Raw genomic sequence first — 21,155 nt, forward strand, 5'->3', positions numbered from 1 at the left:
CATTTTATAAAACAGTCAGTTCTGGTCCTTGATTCTGACTGGCTGAGCAGAGTTCTAAGCCGTTATAAAATACCACGGCTGACCACCTTACATAGCCTAAATATCACTTTATTTACTTTATTTTATGAAACCTTGCTAAGCATGTGGAATAACCTTTCATATCAAAGCAATAAGCCGTGTGAGGCAGTGGGTTACAGTGCATTTTATAACAGCTAATGGGGTTTTTAGGCACTTCGCTTCACGTTGTGCCACCATGCCCCTAGCTGTTATAAAATGCACTGTAACCCACTGCTTCACATGGCTTATTGCTTTTATAATGTCTCCTTAACAATTGTAACTACAGTTAATACATTACAACACTTATCAATTCCTTCTTACACTTCGCAGTTTTAATTTGGTTATAATTCTTTACAACAACATGTAATGTATTACAACACGCATTATGAACAATTATAATGCATGCATCATACCCTTTAATAACCCTTTATAATGCATTATACATAAAGGCTTTAAGTAAAGTGTTACTGATTTCTTACCTGGTCTTTGACTGCTTTAGTTGTCATCAAAATCTGATTGAGAACAGTTCAAGTGTGATAACAACCTCACATCACCTATAATAAACAACATGCCAACTCATCCTCTGGGACACACACACACAAGTCAAAAGGAACCCTATTTACTTGCCTAAATACAAATTACTTCAAAGAAAAATAGATGTTCTTATTCATAATATTCTATCAAAAATGTAACAACTTTCCGTTGACGTCATCTGCACGAGTGTGGTGTGGATGAAGTGAATGATTAGTTGAATAGCTCTTAGATGTGAATTTGGGGTCTGGCTCCCGTCTGCTGTGACCACCCATGTGTCACAACATACAGTACGTGTTATTCAAGATGGATCAAATCAAGTCTCGCCCTACATTTCTTCTCAGTGAATATCCTGTTTCAATTCAATTTAAGGACATTAAAAGTCCACCCAGTTTAGGGAGATCTTTCTCCTGCAGTCCGATCATGTGCCAAACAATGAAAGAAAGTTGACTGAAGTCATTTGGCTAAACCTGGCACTGTGCTAAACTACATTGTGCTGCAGTCCTGGAAGAATATCTCGTGTTGAACGGAAGAGGCAAATATTACATCTGTAATTGAAATGAGTGACTGGAGGAGTCCACAGGAAAACTCCCACATCTGTGCAGAAAGTCTCTGAAGTCAACACAGCGTAGATCAGAGGAGGTTTCTGTTAGAAGTGAAATACCTGCTGCTGACCCTGCTGAAGTTTAGGAAAGTCCTCCTGTTGTTTCCGGGCCCTGCGCTCCAGGCTGCTCTGCTGGAGATGTCGCAGACGGGCCACGGAGGACGGCTGAACCCCTTTAGCCGAGCCCGGAGGAGTTCCTACAGGCTGAGGACCGAGAGAACAACATCAACACGTCACACCGCATTCCATCTCGAGAAAGTGACCGCCTTTAATTTGATGTGGACTCATTTGAAGCCACAATCTAAGGCAGCGTGTATACTTTGTGGAATCAAGAAACATTCTATTCAAATTGAGTAAGTTAAAGGGATAGTTCACCCAAAAATAAACATTCTGTCATGACCTGTTCATTACATTTATGCATTTGGCATTTACATTTGTTTCTGAATATGTGATAATGCCTGGGATCAAACCCATGACCTTGGCGTTGCTCGCGCCACGCTCTAGCCACTGAGCCACAGGAAAACCTGTTCACCTTCATGATTCTTTCTTACGTGGAACACAAAAGAAGATATTTTGAAATATGTTTCACTGGTTTTGTGTCCATACAATGGAAGTCAATGGGAGACGATGTTGTTTGCTCATGAACGTTCTTCAAAATATCTTCTTTCGTGTTCTGCAGAAGCAAAGGAGTCACACAGATTTGGAATGACATGAGGGTGAAGCAAAGATGAACTATCCCTTTAATAAATGAAAGAGAAGGCAGATAAGACAAAGCAGAAGTGTGCAAGAAAATGTCTATTCGCACTATTTCACACTTTAACACTCATTCTTTCATGGTGAGAGATTAAGAAATCACCTAAAACAAGCTGTGCAGACATCTCAGGTCCCTTTAGATCAAGACTCTGAATGAAAGCGTGTCACTAGGCATTATCCTTACAGTCAAGAATAAAAGTGTAACAAACACAATTTATGATGTTAGATGAAGGGATAAACAGGACAGGAGATCATTTAGACCCTGTTTCGTGTCTTCTGGTTAGCTCCGGGCTGTTCAAGGTTTTCTCGGATGCATTAAGCAGATATAACCACAGTTTGACCTTAACTCCAACAGCAGTAGTTTGAACAAAACACATCTTTATACATCTCAATACAACTCTATTTAGGTCTATATTTTGATATTACTCCAACCCACAACCTTTGTGAGGCTCACACAACACTTTCTGAATGAATCTGAAAAGGGAAGATATTTACAAAAGTTCATAAAGAAACTCTAGGAGGTTTATATGAGGTCATGAGTTCTTCAGAGTTAAAAGAATGTAAAAGAGAGTGAACAGTGTTACGGTTGAGTTTCAAAGTACTGATTCATGTTTAGGTCAGAATGCACTAGCAATAGTTTAGTGTGCAAGTGCATGAGCAGGTTTGAAGGGAAACACTCAACGGCAGACGTTCTAGAAAGCTCTGTTACTGTACCTCTCTCCACAGAGAGCTGTTGATCCACTGGCCGGTCCTGTCAACCCTGTCAGAGATGACCTGAGCCGTGAGCTCTTTCACTGGGGTTCTCTGAAACGCCTGTCGCACACGTGTGTGTGTGTGTGTGTGTGTGTGTGTGTGTGTGTGTGTGTGTGTGCGTGTGTGCGCGTGTGTGTGCGTGTGTGTGCGTGTGTGCATTAAAAGGAGTGGAATAAAAAACATTACTTACAAACTCATAACACTAGCAAAAACATAACAACTAAAGACTCAAAACTACAAACCGAACAACAGCCCTGTGTATGAATTCTGACCGCCGGCTGTGTTTGTTTACCTCCAGCTCGGCCATCATCTTCTCATCCTCGTCTTCATCTTCTTTCATTCCGGAAGCGGCGATGACCGGAGGAGTGGAGGAGGGCCGGGGTCCGTCAGAGGTCGAGGGCCGTCTCAGTTTGACGGGGGGTGTCTGAGAGTTGGTCGCTACGTCGGAATCCTCTTTGTTCTCACTTTTCTCTAACTTCTACGCAGACGAGACACAAGGATTTTAACGACCCTAAAAGTGCTGGGTTATTTCAACCCGTGGTTGGGTCAAACATGGACGGGTTCACTTAAACCTTGCTTTGCCCAACAACCCAGCATTTGAAGCTCAAACCTTTAAGAGCACCTCGTTGGTAAAGCCTAAATACATATTTTGTAAATAAACACATCTGTTTGTCAAAAATCTGAATTTGGGTATTTCACCTTCGCGCTCTTGTTTATGGTGATAACTTCTCCGCTGCTGTTGGTCGTGAGCCCAAGGCCTGATGGGAAACTTCGTCTGGGAGGTGGAGGGGGCGGAGACTTGGACAGCTTTTCTGTTCGATACCGTGGCACGGTCAACTCTCCTAAATACACAATCAGTCATCAATGAATCAGAGAAAATATTACCACGTAGCATGCGTGTCTAATGCGTACAGTAAATACATGTAATGGAAGTGATGGTTTCAAAATGTTACATATTTAAGTCAATACACAAAATGCAATGTTGTGCCTCACAGGACCGGACTGCACCATGTAAAGAGATCATAGAGACTAGGGGAGACAATCAAAATCATTTACAGTAGAACACAAAAGAAGATCTTTTCAAGAACGTTAGTAACTGAACAGCACTGGACCCCATTCCCTTCTATTGTACCGACACAAAACCAATGCAAGTGAAAGGGGTCCAGTTAATAACACTTTTCAAAATATCTTCTTTTGTGTTCTGGGGAAGAAAGAAAGTCACACAGGTCTGAAATGACAAGAGGGCGAGTAAATGATGACAGAACGGGGTGAACTAGCACTTTAATTGTCCTGCAGCGCTCTCACCTGATCCTCTGCGCGGGATGCCGTCTTTGCTGGGGGGTTTGGGTGGAGTTTTGGGTTGGTGTTCAGGTGTTAAGGTCGGGGTCGAGGATGCTGAACCGGGTGCCGGGAGAGAAGACAGCTGAGGTTTTGGAGGAACGGCCGGTTTGGTGATCTGCTTGGCGGCAAAGTCCAGGTCAGGAATGGCCTTCATTAATTCAGCTTGTGTTTCCTCCAGCAGACGGTTGATGTCCTGAGCGCTGAACTGAGTTAAACTGGCTCTCTTTTCCTCCCAGTCTCGCTCGGCGGCCTAAAGACATATTAACACACTTCACAAATATTTGAAAGTATTTTCATGCAATGAACTGAAATAAACAGATGTATGTTTTTTCTGTCTGATGTTGAAAATACAATGAATAGCATCACTTTATCCACATTAGACCCAGATAAAACATCTCAAATATAAATATAAAAACTTCTTCATACCAGTCGGACCTCCACGGAAACACCTTTATCAGATTCTCTGCGTGAGGGCAGATCTTCCAGCCCGCCGGCCCTTATTGCCCCTGTGGAGGTCCCGTCCAGTTCAGGCACGATTGAATCTGTTGCCCCGGCTGATGCCAACCAGTTGCCCAGTGTGGTACTGCCCGAAATCCCACTGCCGCTCATACTGGGACCAACAGTGGAGCTGAGTCTGTTAGATAGGCTAGTGGTCCCCCCTAAAAATAAATCAATTATTTCAAATCAAGAACAAATCTATTCAGATCTCTATTTATTTACATGTTAAAAAAATATACGGTGGTATTATTTCATACAAAAATACAATATTTTGATACATTGACAAAATAAATATGGTTTTATTAATATTGCTAAAGTCAGTGAGAATGTCAAATTTTTATATTAATAATAAAAAGTAATACATGAAAAATTCAATCAAATACATTTTTATTATTGCTGTTGTAATCAATTATAACAGTTTTTGTGACCGCAGAACGGCTTCTTGTGATTCAAACACTTTTACCTTTTTAAGTTCTTTGCTTTTATCGAGCTTTTCCTTTCTCGAACTACAGTATACAAAAAACCTGAAGATGACACACTTTACTCCCGAAACAATCTAATTCTTGATAAGGATATTTTTAATCACCTCACTTTTCCTAACCCTAATATTTCCCAGCCCGTCCTTCCTATAATAATTGTGAATGTTAAAAAACAAGACAAAGCGAATATAAAGCAGGGGATTACCAATACTGGAAGCACTCGTCAGGCCGGGATTTGCCCCCAGGGTGGTATTAGTACCCAAGGATGCCGAGAGAGTGGTGGCGACCGATAAGGTGCCCGCCAGGTCGGGCAGATTTAGAGACGGGCTGGTGAGGATGTCCAGATCCGAGCTCCGGCTGAAATCGGCCTCGCTCATGCTGGAAACCGAACTACTGAAGCCATCAGGGGTCCTCCACACACCTTCAGACACCTGCCTGTACAAACAAAGACACTGAAGACTTCTTTAGCTGTAGTGCTGGAGCACGTGTGTGCGATGGAGTGAACGAGCGTGTGTTTTACCTGCGCAGCAGAGCCAGCGTATTGGTGATGCTTCTGCAACGTTTCAACAACGCCTCCAGTCTGAGCGGTTCCTCTTTAAGAAACTTGACGGCTTCCACCTCCACCCTCAACACCACGCGCATCTTACTTTGCAAAGTGGGGAACTGATCTACATTCACACAACACAGATAGTGAGCCGGGTTGCCATGTCTGCACAAATCCCTCTTCAGTCATTGGTCACTCACTCTTGAGTTCAGTAACCGTCTCTCCGAGTCTTCTGAGTTCCAAACTCTTCTGTTCTATTTCCTGTTCCGTTACCAGGTGATGGTTTAGCCCCGCCCCTGCCCTCATCTCTTCCACAGAGCGCTCAAGATCGCTGTAAAAACATGAACACACACTACAGACATCGGTGGACACTGCATCACATCATGTGATTTTGTGGTTGTGTTTTGGCTCACTGTAGTTGTTGTATAATAAGTTCTTCTTCATTAAGATAGCGAAGCCTCTCCTCCTCCACAAGAAGGCGCTGGCGCTGTAACGGATCTTCTTGCGTCCGAGACGCCTCGATCAGACACATTCCCAAATCAGACTCCGTCTGTCTTAGTAATGCCTGAACAGAATCCTGATTCTGCATCTGTAGGAGGCACATGGTGGATATACACAAACTGTTATATAAACTCATTAGAAATATCACAGACTAACCTCAAAATACAATGTTGGTGTTGTTTGAAACTGCATGCATTAAAGTAACAGTTAAAAGATCTATTTATGCCGCCTCTTTTTCCATACAATGAAAGTGAATGGAGACTGGGGCAGTTGGGCTGCAAAAACGAAAGTAAAGCCCCATAATGTACACTGAAATGAGTCAATACACTATATTTCAAGTCTTTTGATACATTTATGTGAAAATCACAAGAATGACAACTGATGACAGAAATTGCATTTTTGGGTGTACTGCCCCTTTAAGACATTTTATTTTTGTAGAAATGTACCACCCACATTTACAATAGTGTGATAATGTCAACTTTTCGTATTCATATTGTGATACAATAAATATTGACGCTCTCTTATTTGTAAGTCGCTTAGGATAAAAGCATCTGCATATACAGTATCATGTACATGTATTATTTGCACGATTAAACTAAACATCCCTAAAGATTTCAAGCCACAGACACACACAAATAAACACTCGCCTGTAGTTGTCGCAGTTCTGTCAGTTGTTTGCGCAGTTCAGCTGTGTGTTGCTGCAGGTCGCTGAGATGCAGCTGCATTTGGGAACGGGACATCGCTATTGGCTGAGACTCTCCAGTGGGCGGGGGTGGCATCAGGGCCAGGGGCGCAGACGGCGACGAGACTACCAATCCGGGAGTGAAAGTCATATATTAGTGTCATGCAATGTTATTAAAACACTGACCTTGTGCGATTACCCATAAGTCCGTTACAGTATTCTGCTTTATGTGTCTGTACCCAACATAAACAACTATAAATAAATGCCTTTGAGTTGATGCAACACAACCGAGTAGACACTCCGGGTATTGCACGGTGTCTATTCATGCAACAAACATTCAAATTCACCCTTACGTTTGCATTGACATTCAGAATGCTATATAGATTGAGAAACACAAACGTCTTGCTCTCTTTTAAGATCCTTTGAAAGACTGAAAAATAGCAGACAGGACATTCTAGTAAATGGACATTTAAGAGTGTTAGTGGGAATTTTCATGACTACAACAAATACATTCCGGGATAATCCATAGGACAGACATATATACAGCGAGTCGACTATAAAAGCATAATCTCACCTCATTGGACTTTTTCAACAGTTGAACCGTCACATATTGAAATGGAAATTTTGACCACTTGTCAACACAAATTTTAGAATTTTAAATAAATAAACAACAAAAGTCCAAGGGGGTGAATACTTTTTATAGACACTGTATATACATACACAGAGGGTTTTCAAACTCCAGGATCTGAGATCCCTGAATATTAGCATGAAAACGTTTTATACACACTCCTGAGAAAGAATCGCAATGCAACACATTAAAACCGAGGGTGACAGACAACCACACATACAGTAATATACCTTTTTTCTTTCTAAACCTGCCAGCTGAAATATAAAAGGTCACCAGTTATCTGTCCCAAACAATACACACACACTATAGTGCACAAACACACATTCGGCACACAAATCTTTACATTCTGCCGTCAACGATCAGGTCTGAAGAAACGGTTCGACTCGCTTTCATGAATCAACGTGAACTGCAACATTATAACTCTTTGTTTCATTTGCATTAAAAACCACATGGTTTACAACTAGATCTTAATCAATTCCACCAACGTGATGCTGCAGTGGATTGCTGAGCAGTTTCTCAGGATTCTGAAGGAGTGTTTATGTACAGTATTATTAGGATCCACTAACAGTATATTAGGTTGAAAGGACGATGCTTTCTGGATTCCGTCATTGGCAGGGCTGGACTGGGAAGAAAAATCGGCCCTGGCATTTTTAGGCCCGCATCGGCCCTCCACCGAATCTGTCAAGGGGGGAGGGGTTTGTGCATGCATACGTGTCTTTTGCATTCGCGTTGCGTGCATTCGCATTTATAATACGTCCGTCTAAGCAGCCGACGCCTCCATTACGGCCACATACGTTAGCGGCCCACCGGGAAAACGCCCGGTACGCCAGATGGCCAGACCACCCCTGGTCATTGGAGTCTGCACAAACGGTGAAAGATAAGTTTCACGCCAAATCTTAAAACCTATGTTTTGTGATAACGATGCTTGCCTTAGCACAAATCGCTAATATGTAACATGACAGCCTATTTACATTAGTGTATTATTTACACTACTGATCAACCAAATCATGGACTACTGCCTCGTGAAAAACACGGGCTAATGCAAATGAAGCTAAATCTACCTCATTCTTATATTATGATCCCTGATAATCATCATTTTGTGCAAAACTCATCATATTAGCACCACCCTAGTGAAAAAAAAAAATAATAATAAGTGTTTAAAAGACATTATTTTCATGCTAAGTATACTCCAGAGCCATTTACATATTGTTGCTGTCCTTGTACATCCAAAGTCGCTGTTATTCAGGAAATGGAAAAAAACACTGTACTTTTTAAATAATTATATCAAAGTTGACAAGTACTTTTTAATACTTTTTATTGGTTAAATATTTGCAAAACCCAGTGACAAAGTATGACTAATAATAATGGTTTAAGGCAAACATAAATATCACGAAATATGGAGATACACGGTTTCAGAAGGACAGCAGCGATATTTGAAGAGTTTTTTTCCAAAATGAGATAATTCCGTTTTAATATTTTTTCAAAAATCATGTTTTTTTTATGTTATCGTGGTTTTATTGTGTTTTACTTTTGTGTTAGTTAGCTGTACTTTTTGAGTTATTGTGGCTTAAATCAAAACAAACCAACTGCAGTTTGATTGATATTCATTGGAATGCACAATAAAAAACATTTCTTTTTGAATTTTCTTTTAAATGGAGTTATCTCATTTTGGAACCAAACTCTTAATTAATATACTTAGAAAAAATACCCTACACTTGTACTTTGGGTTTACTAAATTAGTATACCGCTCATTTTGTACTTGATGCAGAAGTAGTGCTATGAAATAAACGGATCTTAACCGTGTTGCTTTTTTTTACTAGAGCATGCATGATTTAAACTTTATGTTAAAGACCTTTTAACAGACACTGCATTCTGTAGTACACATATACTACGTGTCCTATTACGTGTCCTTGGATTCAGACATATTTAGTATATGCTTCTCTTTTTCTTCTACTTGCCTGAAATCATAATAGCTTTCACCAAAACACTTAACAAGTAAAGTTGCATCATTACAAATGAAAAAAATCGTGCCTGTCCTCTAGGGAACACTTTAGGAAATGAGTAACTCACTAAAATGACTTAATGCTCACCCTATTCTGGAGTCTGTTTGTTAGTGAGCAAGTGTCTACAATACATCAAGTGCCGCAGCCAAAGATACGACTGTTGACTGTTTTCCAGGTGACAATTTGCAGAGCAGGTCATAAAATGTCAAATGTAGCCTAATCTTATCAAGTTATTAAATTGAAAGTGTGAACACAGACACGGTGTGATACTCACTTTCAGGAGCAGAGCAGTCACTCGCTGTTTCTGCCTTCTCACTGCAAGACAAACATAAAACACGTCTCTATGAAAACCTTAGATCTTGTATAGGCTACACTACATACTGTATTTTAGATTCATGAGACTATCCTTTGGAATTGAAGGGTAAGTGTGCAACATCTGCATTACACACTCAATCTTAAGGGATTCAATTCTTGCCGAATTTCGACATTTGTGTACAATGTTAAAGCCCCAGTGAAATTAAAAATGACAATGCAATTTTTTCATGAAATATTGCAGCGTTTATTGTAAATAGCTTATCAATGTGGGTCTTTCTCTTTTTAAAATTCGTGTGCCCTCATAATCTTCAGTTAAAATGCACTTCCTTGCTGTAATGAATATCCATCTCTGATGACGTATGTTAGACGGCTTGGGCGGAGCATCCGTTAACTTCCTCCCCTTCAACTGTCAGTCTGCTGCCATTTTCATTTCAAAATGCAACGGCTGTTTTTATGCCTCCAATCAAATCTCAGAGAAAGACGAAAGCCACGCCCACTCTTTTACTCATTTGAAATTCCATTTCACTTGGAAATACGTCAAATTATGGAAGTAAAAACGATGGCAACTTCCGGTTCACGGGGACTTTAAGTTGTGTCAAACCCTTAAACTGAAATCTAAATGTCAGGACTGCTGATTATGGCACTGAAATAAAAACATTTCTTACGGGCTGTCCGGTCCACGGGTTAAAACACTCTGAACCAGACCAGTCAGACTGGCTATCTGCTTCTCCATGGCCTCCATACGCTCTCTACGGGTAGAAAACACCATTACACACACATATACACTATATTAGCAAACAGGTTTATTAGTGAAAATCCTGTCACCTGGTTTCTTCATTGCCAGGTAATGCCGGGCTGTAAACTGGCACTGGCCCTCCGTCGGGTCCAGGGCCCCCGAGCATACATATCTGCTCCATAGGCGGCCCTCCCGGACGATTTTTAGGGCTCTCTATGTATACAGTGCCATCTTTACGGAACGCGTGTCTGCCAGGGGACCCTCGACCCGGGTGGCTCCCGTACGGATCCCTGCCATCAGACAGTTTTTGTGGTGAGGCTGGGGGCAGGGTGCGGAAACCCATAGTGGCGTACGGATCTGCATATATGTGTCCTCCGGGTCTGTAGAGGGCGCCCTCAAGCTCACACTGTAAAGCAGCAGCAGGGTAGCCGGCGATGGAGCGCACAGAGCCGCGGCGGTACGCCAGGGCCTGTGGCGAGGCCACGCTGAGCCGAGGGTCCTGCACGAGCGCGTACGGGTCTGCATATATTGCTTCGTTTTTAAGGAGCACCACGCTCTTCGACGACAACGTGATTTCCTCATCCGGTTTCACGTCACGGCGTTCCAGGATAGCGCTGGGGGAGGGGCAAAACGCAGGGTGGGGGTGGCCAGTCTGCTGAGGGGGGTGGCCGTGGTGTTGGTGCTGATAAGGGTGCATCTGGGGCGACGGATGGGGACCAGCGTAAGAGGAAGGACGCCCGCCCGTGTAAGAAAGCCGAGATTGCGAGCGTGAAGGAGAGCCAGAGGGTGAAGCGGAAGACGGCATCGGGTTTAAACGGCGCGTGGGAGACGATTCCCTCGAGGTGTACACAAGCTCTCTCTGGAGGAAAGAAAGAGAGAGACAGACGGGAAGAGTTAAGAGCACATGACATGTGACAAGATATTATAAGAATGTAAAAAAGTTGCTTTACCTGGTGCAGTAAAAAAAGTTTAACAATGCCTAAAGTTCACCCAAAAATAAAGATTCTGTCATTATTTATTCACCCTCGTGTCATTTAAAACCTGTACATGAGTTTTTCTTCTGTGAAACACAAACGAAGATATTTTAAGAAATGCAACGGAAGTCGATGGGGTCAAATGATGTTTGATTATCAATGTTCTTCAATATATACTTTGTGCTGTACAGAAGAAAATAAGTTATATATAAGTACATAAATTATGATTTTATTTTATTTTTGGGTTAACTGTCCCTTTAAAAGTAAGCTTTGATGTAAAAAACAAAGTTTGTAGAAATAGAAAAATATATTTAACGTATGTATGGAAGTATGGATGGATAAGCTTATAAACTGAAAAAGATCATAATGTTTTATTTTTATAGCACCTGTCAGATTTGTACGGTATCTCTGTCAGGATTTACTCACGCGCAGGTCTCCGTTGGCGATGTGGCCGTGGTGTACGGGGTGCTGCGTGTGTTGTGGGGTATAATGCGCGTCTCTGTAGTAAATCTTGATGAGGCATCGGTCGTGGATGTCACGCGGGTCCTCCAGTTCGTAAAAGATGTTGCGAGCCTCGTCCTTCATGAGCAGAGCCGTGGCGGGGGAGCGCAGCGCGCCCATCGTCAGCTTCTGAGGGAACATGTGCACGATGAGCGCGTGCAGCGTCTCCATACTAGTCAACTCATGAGTGATGTGCACGCGCCGCGTTTCATCACCGAACTGTAGGAATAACACCGCTGGAGGGAGAGAGAGGGAGAGAGAGAGGCACATTTAACCCATGTTTATTGTAGATGGTCGTAGGAACTTAAAGGGACAGTTAACCAACATTTTATTTCAAATTTGTCATCATTCATTCACCCAAGGACGCTATCTGTATGACTCTTTCTTCTGTGAAACACAAAAGAAGTCATTTTGAGAAATGTCCGTACAATGGAAGTCAACGGAGACCGGTGTTGTTTAGCTATAATATTCCTCAAAATATCTTCTATTGTGTTTTATTTTTGAGTGAACTCTTACAGTATATACTACACAGAAATACATCACATCATCAACCACGTGACCACCATAATGACGTCATTAGCATGTAAACGCCCCTTCAACGGAAGCAGATGCCGTCGATGAACAATCTGTTCTCACAGTACATCTGTGTTTGATGAGAGAAAGATTGACAAACACAATGAGTGGAAAAAATACTTCAAAGTGTTGTACCTGGAGCTCTTAGTTTGGCCTGGCTGGGTGATCGGGCCAGCGGCAGGCTTTGTCTGAGAATGCTGGAGCGACTGAAGCCCAGCGGGAGCTCAGCGTCGGCCATGCTCTCCAGACTCTCAGCAGACGCATAGCAGAGACGCCCTCCTTCCTGCTCGCCCAGCGAATGCTGCTGCTGCTGCTGCTGCTGCCCGGCAGCGTTGCGTGGAGTCCTCGCCTGGAGAGAAGACACACAGATCAGTGTGCGTGCGCGCTTTTAACGAAGACAGAGTTGCACATATAAAAACAGTAGGAGTCCAAAATCTGGGACTACGTCATTTGTTTGTACCAAATGTAGGACTAAACTGGTATTTTGATCATTGTATTACATTAATCATTTTCACTGGTAGTCTCAGACGTATGTTCCACTGTAAACACACACACACACGTCTGGTTTATTATCTCCGTGGGGACAGTCCATAGGCGTAATGTTTTTTATACTGTACTAACTGTATATTCTATCCCCTAAACCTAAAGATCATAGAACACTTTTTGCATTTTTAGATTTTCAGAACTTATCATTCTGTACAATTTATAAGCTTTTGTGCCCATGAGGACCTCAATTTTGGTCCCCACGGTGACACGAGTCCCCATGTGTTGGTGTGTATTCAGGTTTAGGTCCCCACCGGGATATACAAACATGAACACACACACACACACACACAGTCCATGACTTTACAGTTACATGAAAAACACAATGTAATATTAAAATAACATATAGTCAGTAAGACCATTTAAAATCTACAGAAAAAGTGGAAAAATATTTCAGGAACACAGTTAAGAAATGTTAAGTTTTGGTAAAAAAACATCAATTGTGTAAAGATTTTATGAAAATTTAAATCAGTTTAACAGAATGATAACCAAAACTGAAACAACTCCAGCAACTGAAAACTATTAACTAATAAAACTGCTAACTTAAAAACTGTTAAAATGTCACAATTACTGTAATAAAATGTTAACTATTCTGTCAATTGAAATCAAATAAAAATTCAGCCTAAATATTATTTGAAAAAGAAAACGAAACAAAAATGACAAATGTTGCCTTAGCAATAAACTGAAATAAGTTTAAGCTGAGGCACTAAAATGATTCAGTGAAAATGATCAAAAACTAAACTAAGACAAATAATAAAATCATTGAATTTGTACAGCATTATAAAAAAATAAAATGACAAAAGCACAAAACAAAATGGCAAAAAATTCAACTAAAATGAACATGAAAAAGATCAAAAAGATGATTTAAACTAGAACACTATAATACCTCAGACTAATGTTTTATCACATACTATAAAAAGAGAAAATATAAACTCACAGCAATATTTGTTTCCCTGAAGTTGAGAAGTACTGGTGTATAACCGAGAATTATAAAAATCTTTGGAAACCTGACCACACTGTTCCTTCACCTCTGATTGGCTAAGACGGTTGTACTGATCGACATCACAGCCAATCAGACTGTGTGAAGCATTGACTGACAGGACAGATGTTTGCAGCTGTGGGATGGCTATTAACAACAGCGATCCTGAAATACCGTTCCAGTGAGGGATTCTTCCCCAAACACACCTTCACCGCTCATATCGTTTCAGACTGTAAATAAGCTTACGGTTACGAACAACCATACACTGCGTTCACCACCCACAATCCTCTGCATCATCATCTGCATCTTTCTGTCTGGATGGGCTTGACAATGAGTGTAAATTAACCTCAATTCCCTGGAATAAATACATGAATTATCATGACGCAGAGGTGTAAAGAGTACCTGAAAACCATACTTTAGTAAAAGTACAGATACCTTGCAGTGAAAATTACTCCATTACAAGTTACAAGTCACCAATTCCAAAACGACTTCAGTAAAAGTCTCCGAGTATCTGATTTGAACAGTACTTGAGTATTTTACTCATACTGAATGTAGGCTCAAAGCAGCACTATAGTCCTCAACACTTAAGAGACACGTCAGTGAAAAACAGTTGATTTGTGAGGAGAGCAATCGCATTTATTTTCTTAAATCATAATAAGACTGAACACCTCAAAATTGCAACAAATCATGGTCGACACCATAACCTACGTCATTACAAACACCCAAGTCTCATTTAAGCTCAAGTGCTCATAAGTAAACCAAACTCCTTCAAAAGGGTCTCTTCAATATAACAGATAAATAAAATAATGTTAAGTAGAATTAAAAAGTCAAAGCCTTTTTGCACTGGACATGCTGGTTTGGGCCTCATGGCCAGCTGCGGTCATGTCCTCATTTCACATACACTGTTAGCCCTTACCTGCCATTTCTACAGTAATATATTGGCAACACTGTTGCCAGCTAGTTACTGTAAACTACTGCAATGGCTGTTTGAAGATTCATTATTAAAGAATCTATTAACGCACTTAAGTCACACAGTCTTAGATGACCAAGTGTAAATAACAGATGAACACAATAAATCTGTCAAGATTTCACCAGAGGAGAATTAAACACAAACATCAATAACATCTTCACATATTACAGACACCACTTTCACTTTATTTCTGTCATCTGTGTAAGATCTTATTGAGATTGAACTCGAGTTCATAGTGGTTCAATTAGCTATGTTTTAAGTCACCATTATGGCGATCAGTGTTTGCTTTGGTTGGACTCTTTGACTTTCTTGTAGCTTTAAAATGTACACTTATACAATAACACTGAAAGGGACTTTACAGGAACCGCAACTTTATGTTTGCTTAGTAACTGAAGATACATCTGAAAGAATTCAATCATTAAATAATAATAATACAGCATTTAAGATTTATTAAGATATGTTTGGTAAAGTGATTACATGTTATAATGGAAAGATCTCTGTCAGAAAATCTTTCTTTGCAATTGAGACAAAGTTAGACACTTGACATACAAACCTCATCAATGGTGACAAACAATCATGAATGAGTTTTGTACTATGTACCCAGCATGCATTGCAGCATGAAGCTGTTCAGTTGATTGTCACCATTGTTGAGATTCATATGTGGATTGTTCATTTCTCTGTGTCCGACTCATTCTATAGGTAAATATTTTGTCTTTTGAACTTTTGAAAATTGAAATACTATACATTCTTTTTACTGGTGTACATCACTTCATGGCAATAGTCCCACCACATGGTCAAATTTTGAGAAAACATGTTTAGAGCACATTTAGGAAGAGTTAGTTTTTAAAATAAGAGCTATAGATGTGTGACCTACAGTAACTAGCTGGTAACAGTGTTGCCAATATATTACTGTAGAAATAGCGGGTAAGGGCTAACCGTGTGTAAACCGCCAGCGATTGACATCTACCTGATACTGCACTCATATTCATATAAAGAAGCCATGTTGACAAGTTTTTGTAAGTTAGGGCAAAATCCACAAGATTGTAGTACCTTCAATGCCCTGTGAATGGCGATATTAATTATAAGATAGGTGTCATGCAGAATGTAATGTGTAACTGCATTAGTCATTACACATGTAGTGGAGTAAAGAGTACATATACTTGTTCAAAAATGTAGTTAAGTAGAGAGTAAAAGTTGCTAATATCTTTAATACTCCGTACAACTACAAAGTAGCCAAAAAGATACTTAAGTACAGTAACTAATTACATTTACTCCAATACTTTACACCACTGTCATGACGGCATCAATGTGACAGGGTGTATTGATTGAGAAGTGTAGGTGTGCGTTTATTGACTTTCTACAGTGCTCCACGGTGAGCGAGTTTGTTTCTGGACAATATTAAACAAGTATGAGTATGTGTATATCATTAAGTATTTCAATTATTGGTTTTAACCAGTTAAATTACACAATAAATCATCATACTGTATTTTCAGGTTATATTTATGCTTCACACATCAGTTATACTCTTAAACAACTGCGGTGGCATATCTGGGTTAATTAGTCATTTACATATAAAATTAATGTTAAAAAATGAAAAAATAATATAAAAATAATAACATGTTTACATACAGTAAATAAAATTGTCTTTAGCCATACACAAACCCCTTTGAAAGAAAAATGACAGATAAGATTTAAGATCTCGATTAATGCTGCTAAATCAATTAAATGGAGAGCAATTCAAAACTTTTATTCTTCTGCATCTAATACTTTTACTGATAAAAAGGCGGAAATGTCACAAGTGTGTGTGTCATTAGAGTTTCAGAAAAGATGTCATCAATGTGTCAAACTGAGCTCAGATCGTCTCGTCTGCAATCAAAAGTCAATATTAGTGAAGATCTCAAGATCAACTCAAACATTCCTCATCACATTTACTCAAATCCTGATTATTTTACCTCTACGATCTACATTCATTTTACACCTCCAGACTCTTCATGTATATTAACAATTGTCTCATTTGTTTCAATGTATCATTTAAATAGAACACAACTGAGAACTCCATCAAATCTTCTGAGCCGTGAAAGAGCAAACTCTCAACAATAAAGTCCATTCACCATTTTTGTTATGTGCTAATAAACTCCATCTCTCCTGAGACATCATGTCAGGTACAAAATCATCTAGTACAGTAGGAATCCCTTCACCGTCTTGGCTCCTGTTATTATTTGTTGTCGCTGACACGGCTTGCATATGTTTTAGAGGTGACGGCTTCATAGTGTCACTCCTGTGGGCTCTGACAGTTCAGTGAGCGCTCACACCAGAGAATGAAGATGAAGTCACACGTTTCAGGCTGTTACAACGTCAGGGCTTCAGACTGAACAACCACTGAGCTCCACGTCTTTTTCTGTTGGCACAGAATTACAGACAGCATCTAGTATGAAGTCAAGACATCCAGTCCATGTAATATTGATCCACCTGACATACAGATGCAAGATTATTGATCTCAAAGTCTGTAGATTGATCGATCAGGGAAGGTAAATGTTTGTTAACTGTCAGCCAAGCAGTAATGCACGACACTACGGTGTGTTGTAAGGAACATTGAGGAGAAGACTCATCATTGGGCTCTTGAAAAAGACACTTAACTCCTGGATGCTCAAGGGTAAAAATGTCCCAGTAATAAATGCATTTTTAATCACTAATCAATATGAAAGTGTCTTCCAAATGGCAATTAATTAAAAAGATACAAGTTTAATATAATCTATCCATAATTCATTTTCATTATGAATATATATTATTAATATTCATTTAATAATGCTGAGATTTAAAATATGCATGTGTAAAAAAGTAAGAAGGAAGCAGAACCACAGACAATTCTTATGCAGACTGTAATGCCGTATACGCTTAAATCAACACCTGTGGCATCCTGTCATTTCATAGATGCTTTTCTTTGCCCAAAGCAACATCGCTTATAAAAATGAACCATGTTTTACTACAAATAAAACTAAAATAGTTACTATAATTAACCCAAAACTACACTTGTACTGAAATAAAACCATGGTCAACTTTTGTAAGGTATACAACACACTATTTGCAGAAGCAAAATAATATAAAGATGTTTGAGGGTGAGTTATTTAAACAAATATATTACATCTCAGTACTCAGGATCTCAGTAAAGCCTTAGATTTTCAGTTTGCCACAGGGCTGAAGCGGTTCTTCATAGGTCTGAAGAGGTTCAGCCCGTCTGAAGAGGTTCGTCACAGGGCTGAAGCGGTACGTCACAGGGCTGAAGAGGTTCCTCCCAGGGCTGAAGAGGTTCCTCCCAGGGCTGAAGAGGTTCCTCACAGGGCTGAAGAGGTTCGTCAAAGGGCTGAAGAGGTTCCTCACAGGGCTGACGAGGTTCCTCACAGGGCTGAAGAGGTTCGTCACAAGGCTGAAGAGGTTCCTCACAGGGCTGAAGAGGTTCCTCACAGGGCTGAAGAGGTTCCTCACAGGGCTGAAGAGGTTCCTCACAGGGCTGAAGAGGTTCCTCACAGGGCTGAAGAGGTTCCTCACAGGGCTGAAGAGGTTCCTCACAGGGCTGAAGAGGTTCCTCACAGGGCTGAAGAGGTTCCTCACAGGGCTGAAGAGGTTCCTCACAGGGCTGAAGAGGTTCCTCACAGGGCTGAAGAGGTTCCTCACAGGGCTGAAGAGGTTCCTCACAGGGCTGAAGAGGTTCCTCACAGGGCTGAAGAGGTTCCTCACAGGGCTGAAGAGGTTCCTCACAGGGCTGAAGAGGTTCCTCACAGGGCTGAAGAGGTTCCTCACAGGGCTGAAGAGGTTCCTCACAGGGCTGAAGAGGTTCCTCACAGGGCTGAAGAGGTTCCTCACAGGGCTGAAGAGGTTCCTCACAGGGCTGAAGAGGTTCCTCACAGGGCTGAAGAGGTTCCTCACAGGGCTGAAGAGGTTCCTCACAGGGCTGAAGAGGTTCCTCACAGGGCTGAAGAGGTTCCTCACAGGGCTGAAGAGGTTCCTCACAGGGCTGAAGAGGTTCCTCACAGGGCTGAAGAGGTTCCTCACAGGGCTGAAGAGGTTCCTCACAGGGCTGAAGAGGTTCCTCACAGGGCTGAAGAGGTTCCTCACAGGGCTGAAGAGGTTCCTCACAGGGCTGAAGAGGTTCCTCACAGGGCTGAAGAGGTTCCTCACAGGGCTGAAGAGGTTCCTCACAGGGCTGAAGAGGTTCGTCACAGGGCTGAAGAGGTTCGTCACAGGGCTGAAGAGGTTCGTCACAGGGCTGAAACGGTTCGTCACAGGGCTGTAAGAATTGACTGGATCATCCCCGGGATGCTTAAGATCTTCCAGTCAGCTATATCCACTTTTTTAACACCTACCCTAAGTCTGATCGTGGAAAAGCTACTACATACACTGTCTGAGTGTGAAAGAACCCAGAAACTGTAGGCCAGTGGTTTTGCACATATTGAAGACAAGCAGAAGTCTTCTGAAGGTTCTTTTGTTGTAGACTGCATTGATAATGAAGATGAGGCAATATGCAGGAATCTGGTGGGAGTTTGTCTTGTGCAATAAAATGCACCAGCAAGTCAAAAGCATCTGGAGGTTAATATCTGCCATTCCAGAAAATCCACGGCTTATACCAGTTCTGATCCCTAAATCTTCAAATGGTTAGTTTGCTCTCTTGGAGCAGCGTTTCCTATTTATGAACTTGATAACACTATGAACATTTATATTTTTTATTTATTTATTGGCGTTCTGTGTCATCCACCGTGTAGTTTGCTTGCATCATGGTTATTTGTGATATATTGTGTCTTTTATGATTGCTGTAGCTGCCATTTTATCACCTGAATTCTCCCTTAAGGATCATTCAATTAAACTGACAACTCATACAGAAACACAGATAAACACACCACACATACATCCAGAGAGAAAAAGAGAGAGATGTCCAACTCACCTTAAAACTCCAGTAATGTGGTTGCTAAGAGAGGAAGAGGGTGAGCAGGAGAATGAGAGGGTGAGAGAGGCGTCGGCAGAAGAGAGTATGAGAGGAAAAACAGAAAGAAAACAGCAGTAAGTTACCTTTTTACATTCAAAAAGTATGCCATCTATGAACACATGGAGATCTGGAAGAAGAATACACGTGACTGAATATTACAGATCCATTACAGAATATTAGTCTCGTGAAAACTCAAGAGAATAGTTTTGATATTAGATCCAATTTTGAGGTCTGTGATTGAAACACATGGCTCACCAATAAAATAAACTGAACCCCTGCCTTAACGGAATAGTTCACCTTCAAGATAAAAATGATGTCATTATTTACATGCCTGTACGAGTTTCTTTCTTTTGCAGAACATAAAACAAATTATTTTGAAAAATGTTGGTAACAGAACACCATTGGTTCCCATTGACTTGTGTTGGTTTTGTGTCCATACAATCGAAGTCAAAGGGGACCAACGGTTTTTGGTTACCAACATTTTTCAAAATATCTTCTTTTGTGTTTTGCAGAAGACAATCACACAGGTTTAAAATGACAACAGGGTGAGAAAATGAAAGCATTTTCAAGGGGAACTATTCCTTTAAGGTATATGCAGTTACCAACATTTCAAACCCAAATTTGATACATAAAGAAAGAAAAACTGTCAAATTTAAGAAGGGCATTGAACATTTCATTACAATGAACAAATGAACCTATGATGCCCAAAAATGCTGTCTAGTTAGGCAGCTAACTTTGTTTCCAGATACTTACACTATGGTTAAAAGTGTGACCAATTATGATCACAAGATGCCAGTTTTTGTGTACTAATCCTCCTTGAGGTACACACACCAAAACACACTCAAACATCACACCAGGAGCAGAAGATTTAGTTATAGAAACAGTAAATCAACATGAACATTCAACCTGACCTGCAGCACAAGCAAAGCACCTTACATTCTTCATTCTCTCTCTCTCACTCTCTCTCTCTCTCTCTCTCTCTCTCCCTCCCTCCCTCCCTCCCTCCCTCCCTCTTACCTCTCTGTATAATAGGCAGGGGAGCTGTTTTCCCCTGTAATATTGATCCAAGTACAGGCTCCCCTCCTTTCTCTCTCTCCCTCTCCCACTCACTGTCTCCTCCAGTTGGTGCCCATGTACTGCTGCCAGCACTTCATAGAAATGTCTCCATTGATTAGTGCTACAGTTAGCGACCAGCCGATCAATAAATGGAAA

General features: G+C 40.8%; 1 protein-coding gene across 4 annotated transcripts in view; it reads right to left on the minus strand.

Moving 5' to 3' along the window:
- Positions 1-288: 288 nt before the first annotated feature.
- The window catches only part of LOC130545575 (SRC kinase signaling inhibitor 1-like), a 27,596-nt gene continuing 6,729 nt past the window's right edge, over positions 289-21,155 (minus strand). For 3 of the 4 annotated variants that reach the window (XM_057320176.1, XM_057320175.1, XM_057320179.1), the window contains 17 exons: positions 19,902-19,925; positions 12,609-12,822; positions 11,826-12,136; positions 10,515-11,284; positions 10,355-10,438; positions 9,649-9,689; positions 7,602-7,625; positions 6,709-6,869; positions 5,974-6,149; positions 5,761-5,891; positions 5,537-5,684; positions 5,222-5,451; positions 4,466-4,698; positions 4,004-4,289; positions 3,398-3,540; positions 2,991-3,176; positions 289-1,396 (listed from right to left, as the gene is read on the minus strand). In XM_057320176.1, coding sequence (XP_057176159.1) covers positions 1,238-1,396; positions 2,991-3,176; positions 3,398-3,540; positions 4,004-4,289; positions 4,466-4,698; positions 5,222-5,451; positions 5,537-5,684; positions 5,761-5,891; positions 5,974-6,149; positions 6,709-6,869; positions 7,602-7,625; positions 9,649-9,689; positions 10,355-10,438; positions 10,515-11,284; positions 11,826-12,136; positions 12,609-12,822; positions 19,902-19,925 — 3,321 coding nt within the window. In that variant the 3' untranslated portion in view covers positions 289-1,237. The remainder of the gene's footprint in view (positions 1,397-2,990; positions 3,177-3,397; positions 3,541-4,003; positions 4,290-4,465; positions 4,699-5,221; positions 5,452-5,536; positions 5,685-5,760; positions 5,892-5,973; positions 6,150-6,708; positions 6,870-7,601; positions 7,626-9,648; positions 9,690-10,354; positions 10,439-10,514; positions 11,285-11,825; positions 12,137-12,608; positions 12,823-19,901; positions 19,926-21,155) is intronic. The other variant, XM_057320178.1, reaches the window with a different exon arrangement.

The sequence above is a fragment of the Triplophysa rosa genome, linkage group LG21, assembly GCF_024868665.1.
Source record: "Triplophysa rosa linkage group LG21, Trosa_1v2, whole genome shotgun sequence".
NCBI classification, from domain to species: domain Eukaryota; kingdom Metazoa; phylum Chordata; class Actinopteri; order Cypriniformes; family Nemacheilidae; genus Triplophysa; species Triplophysa rosa.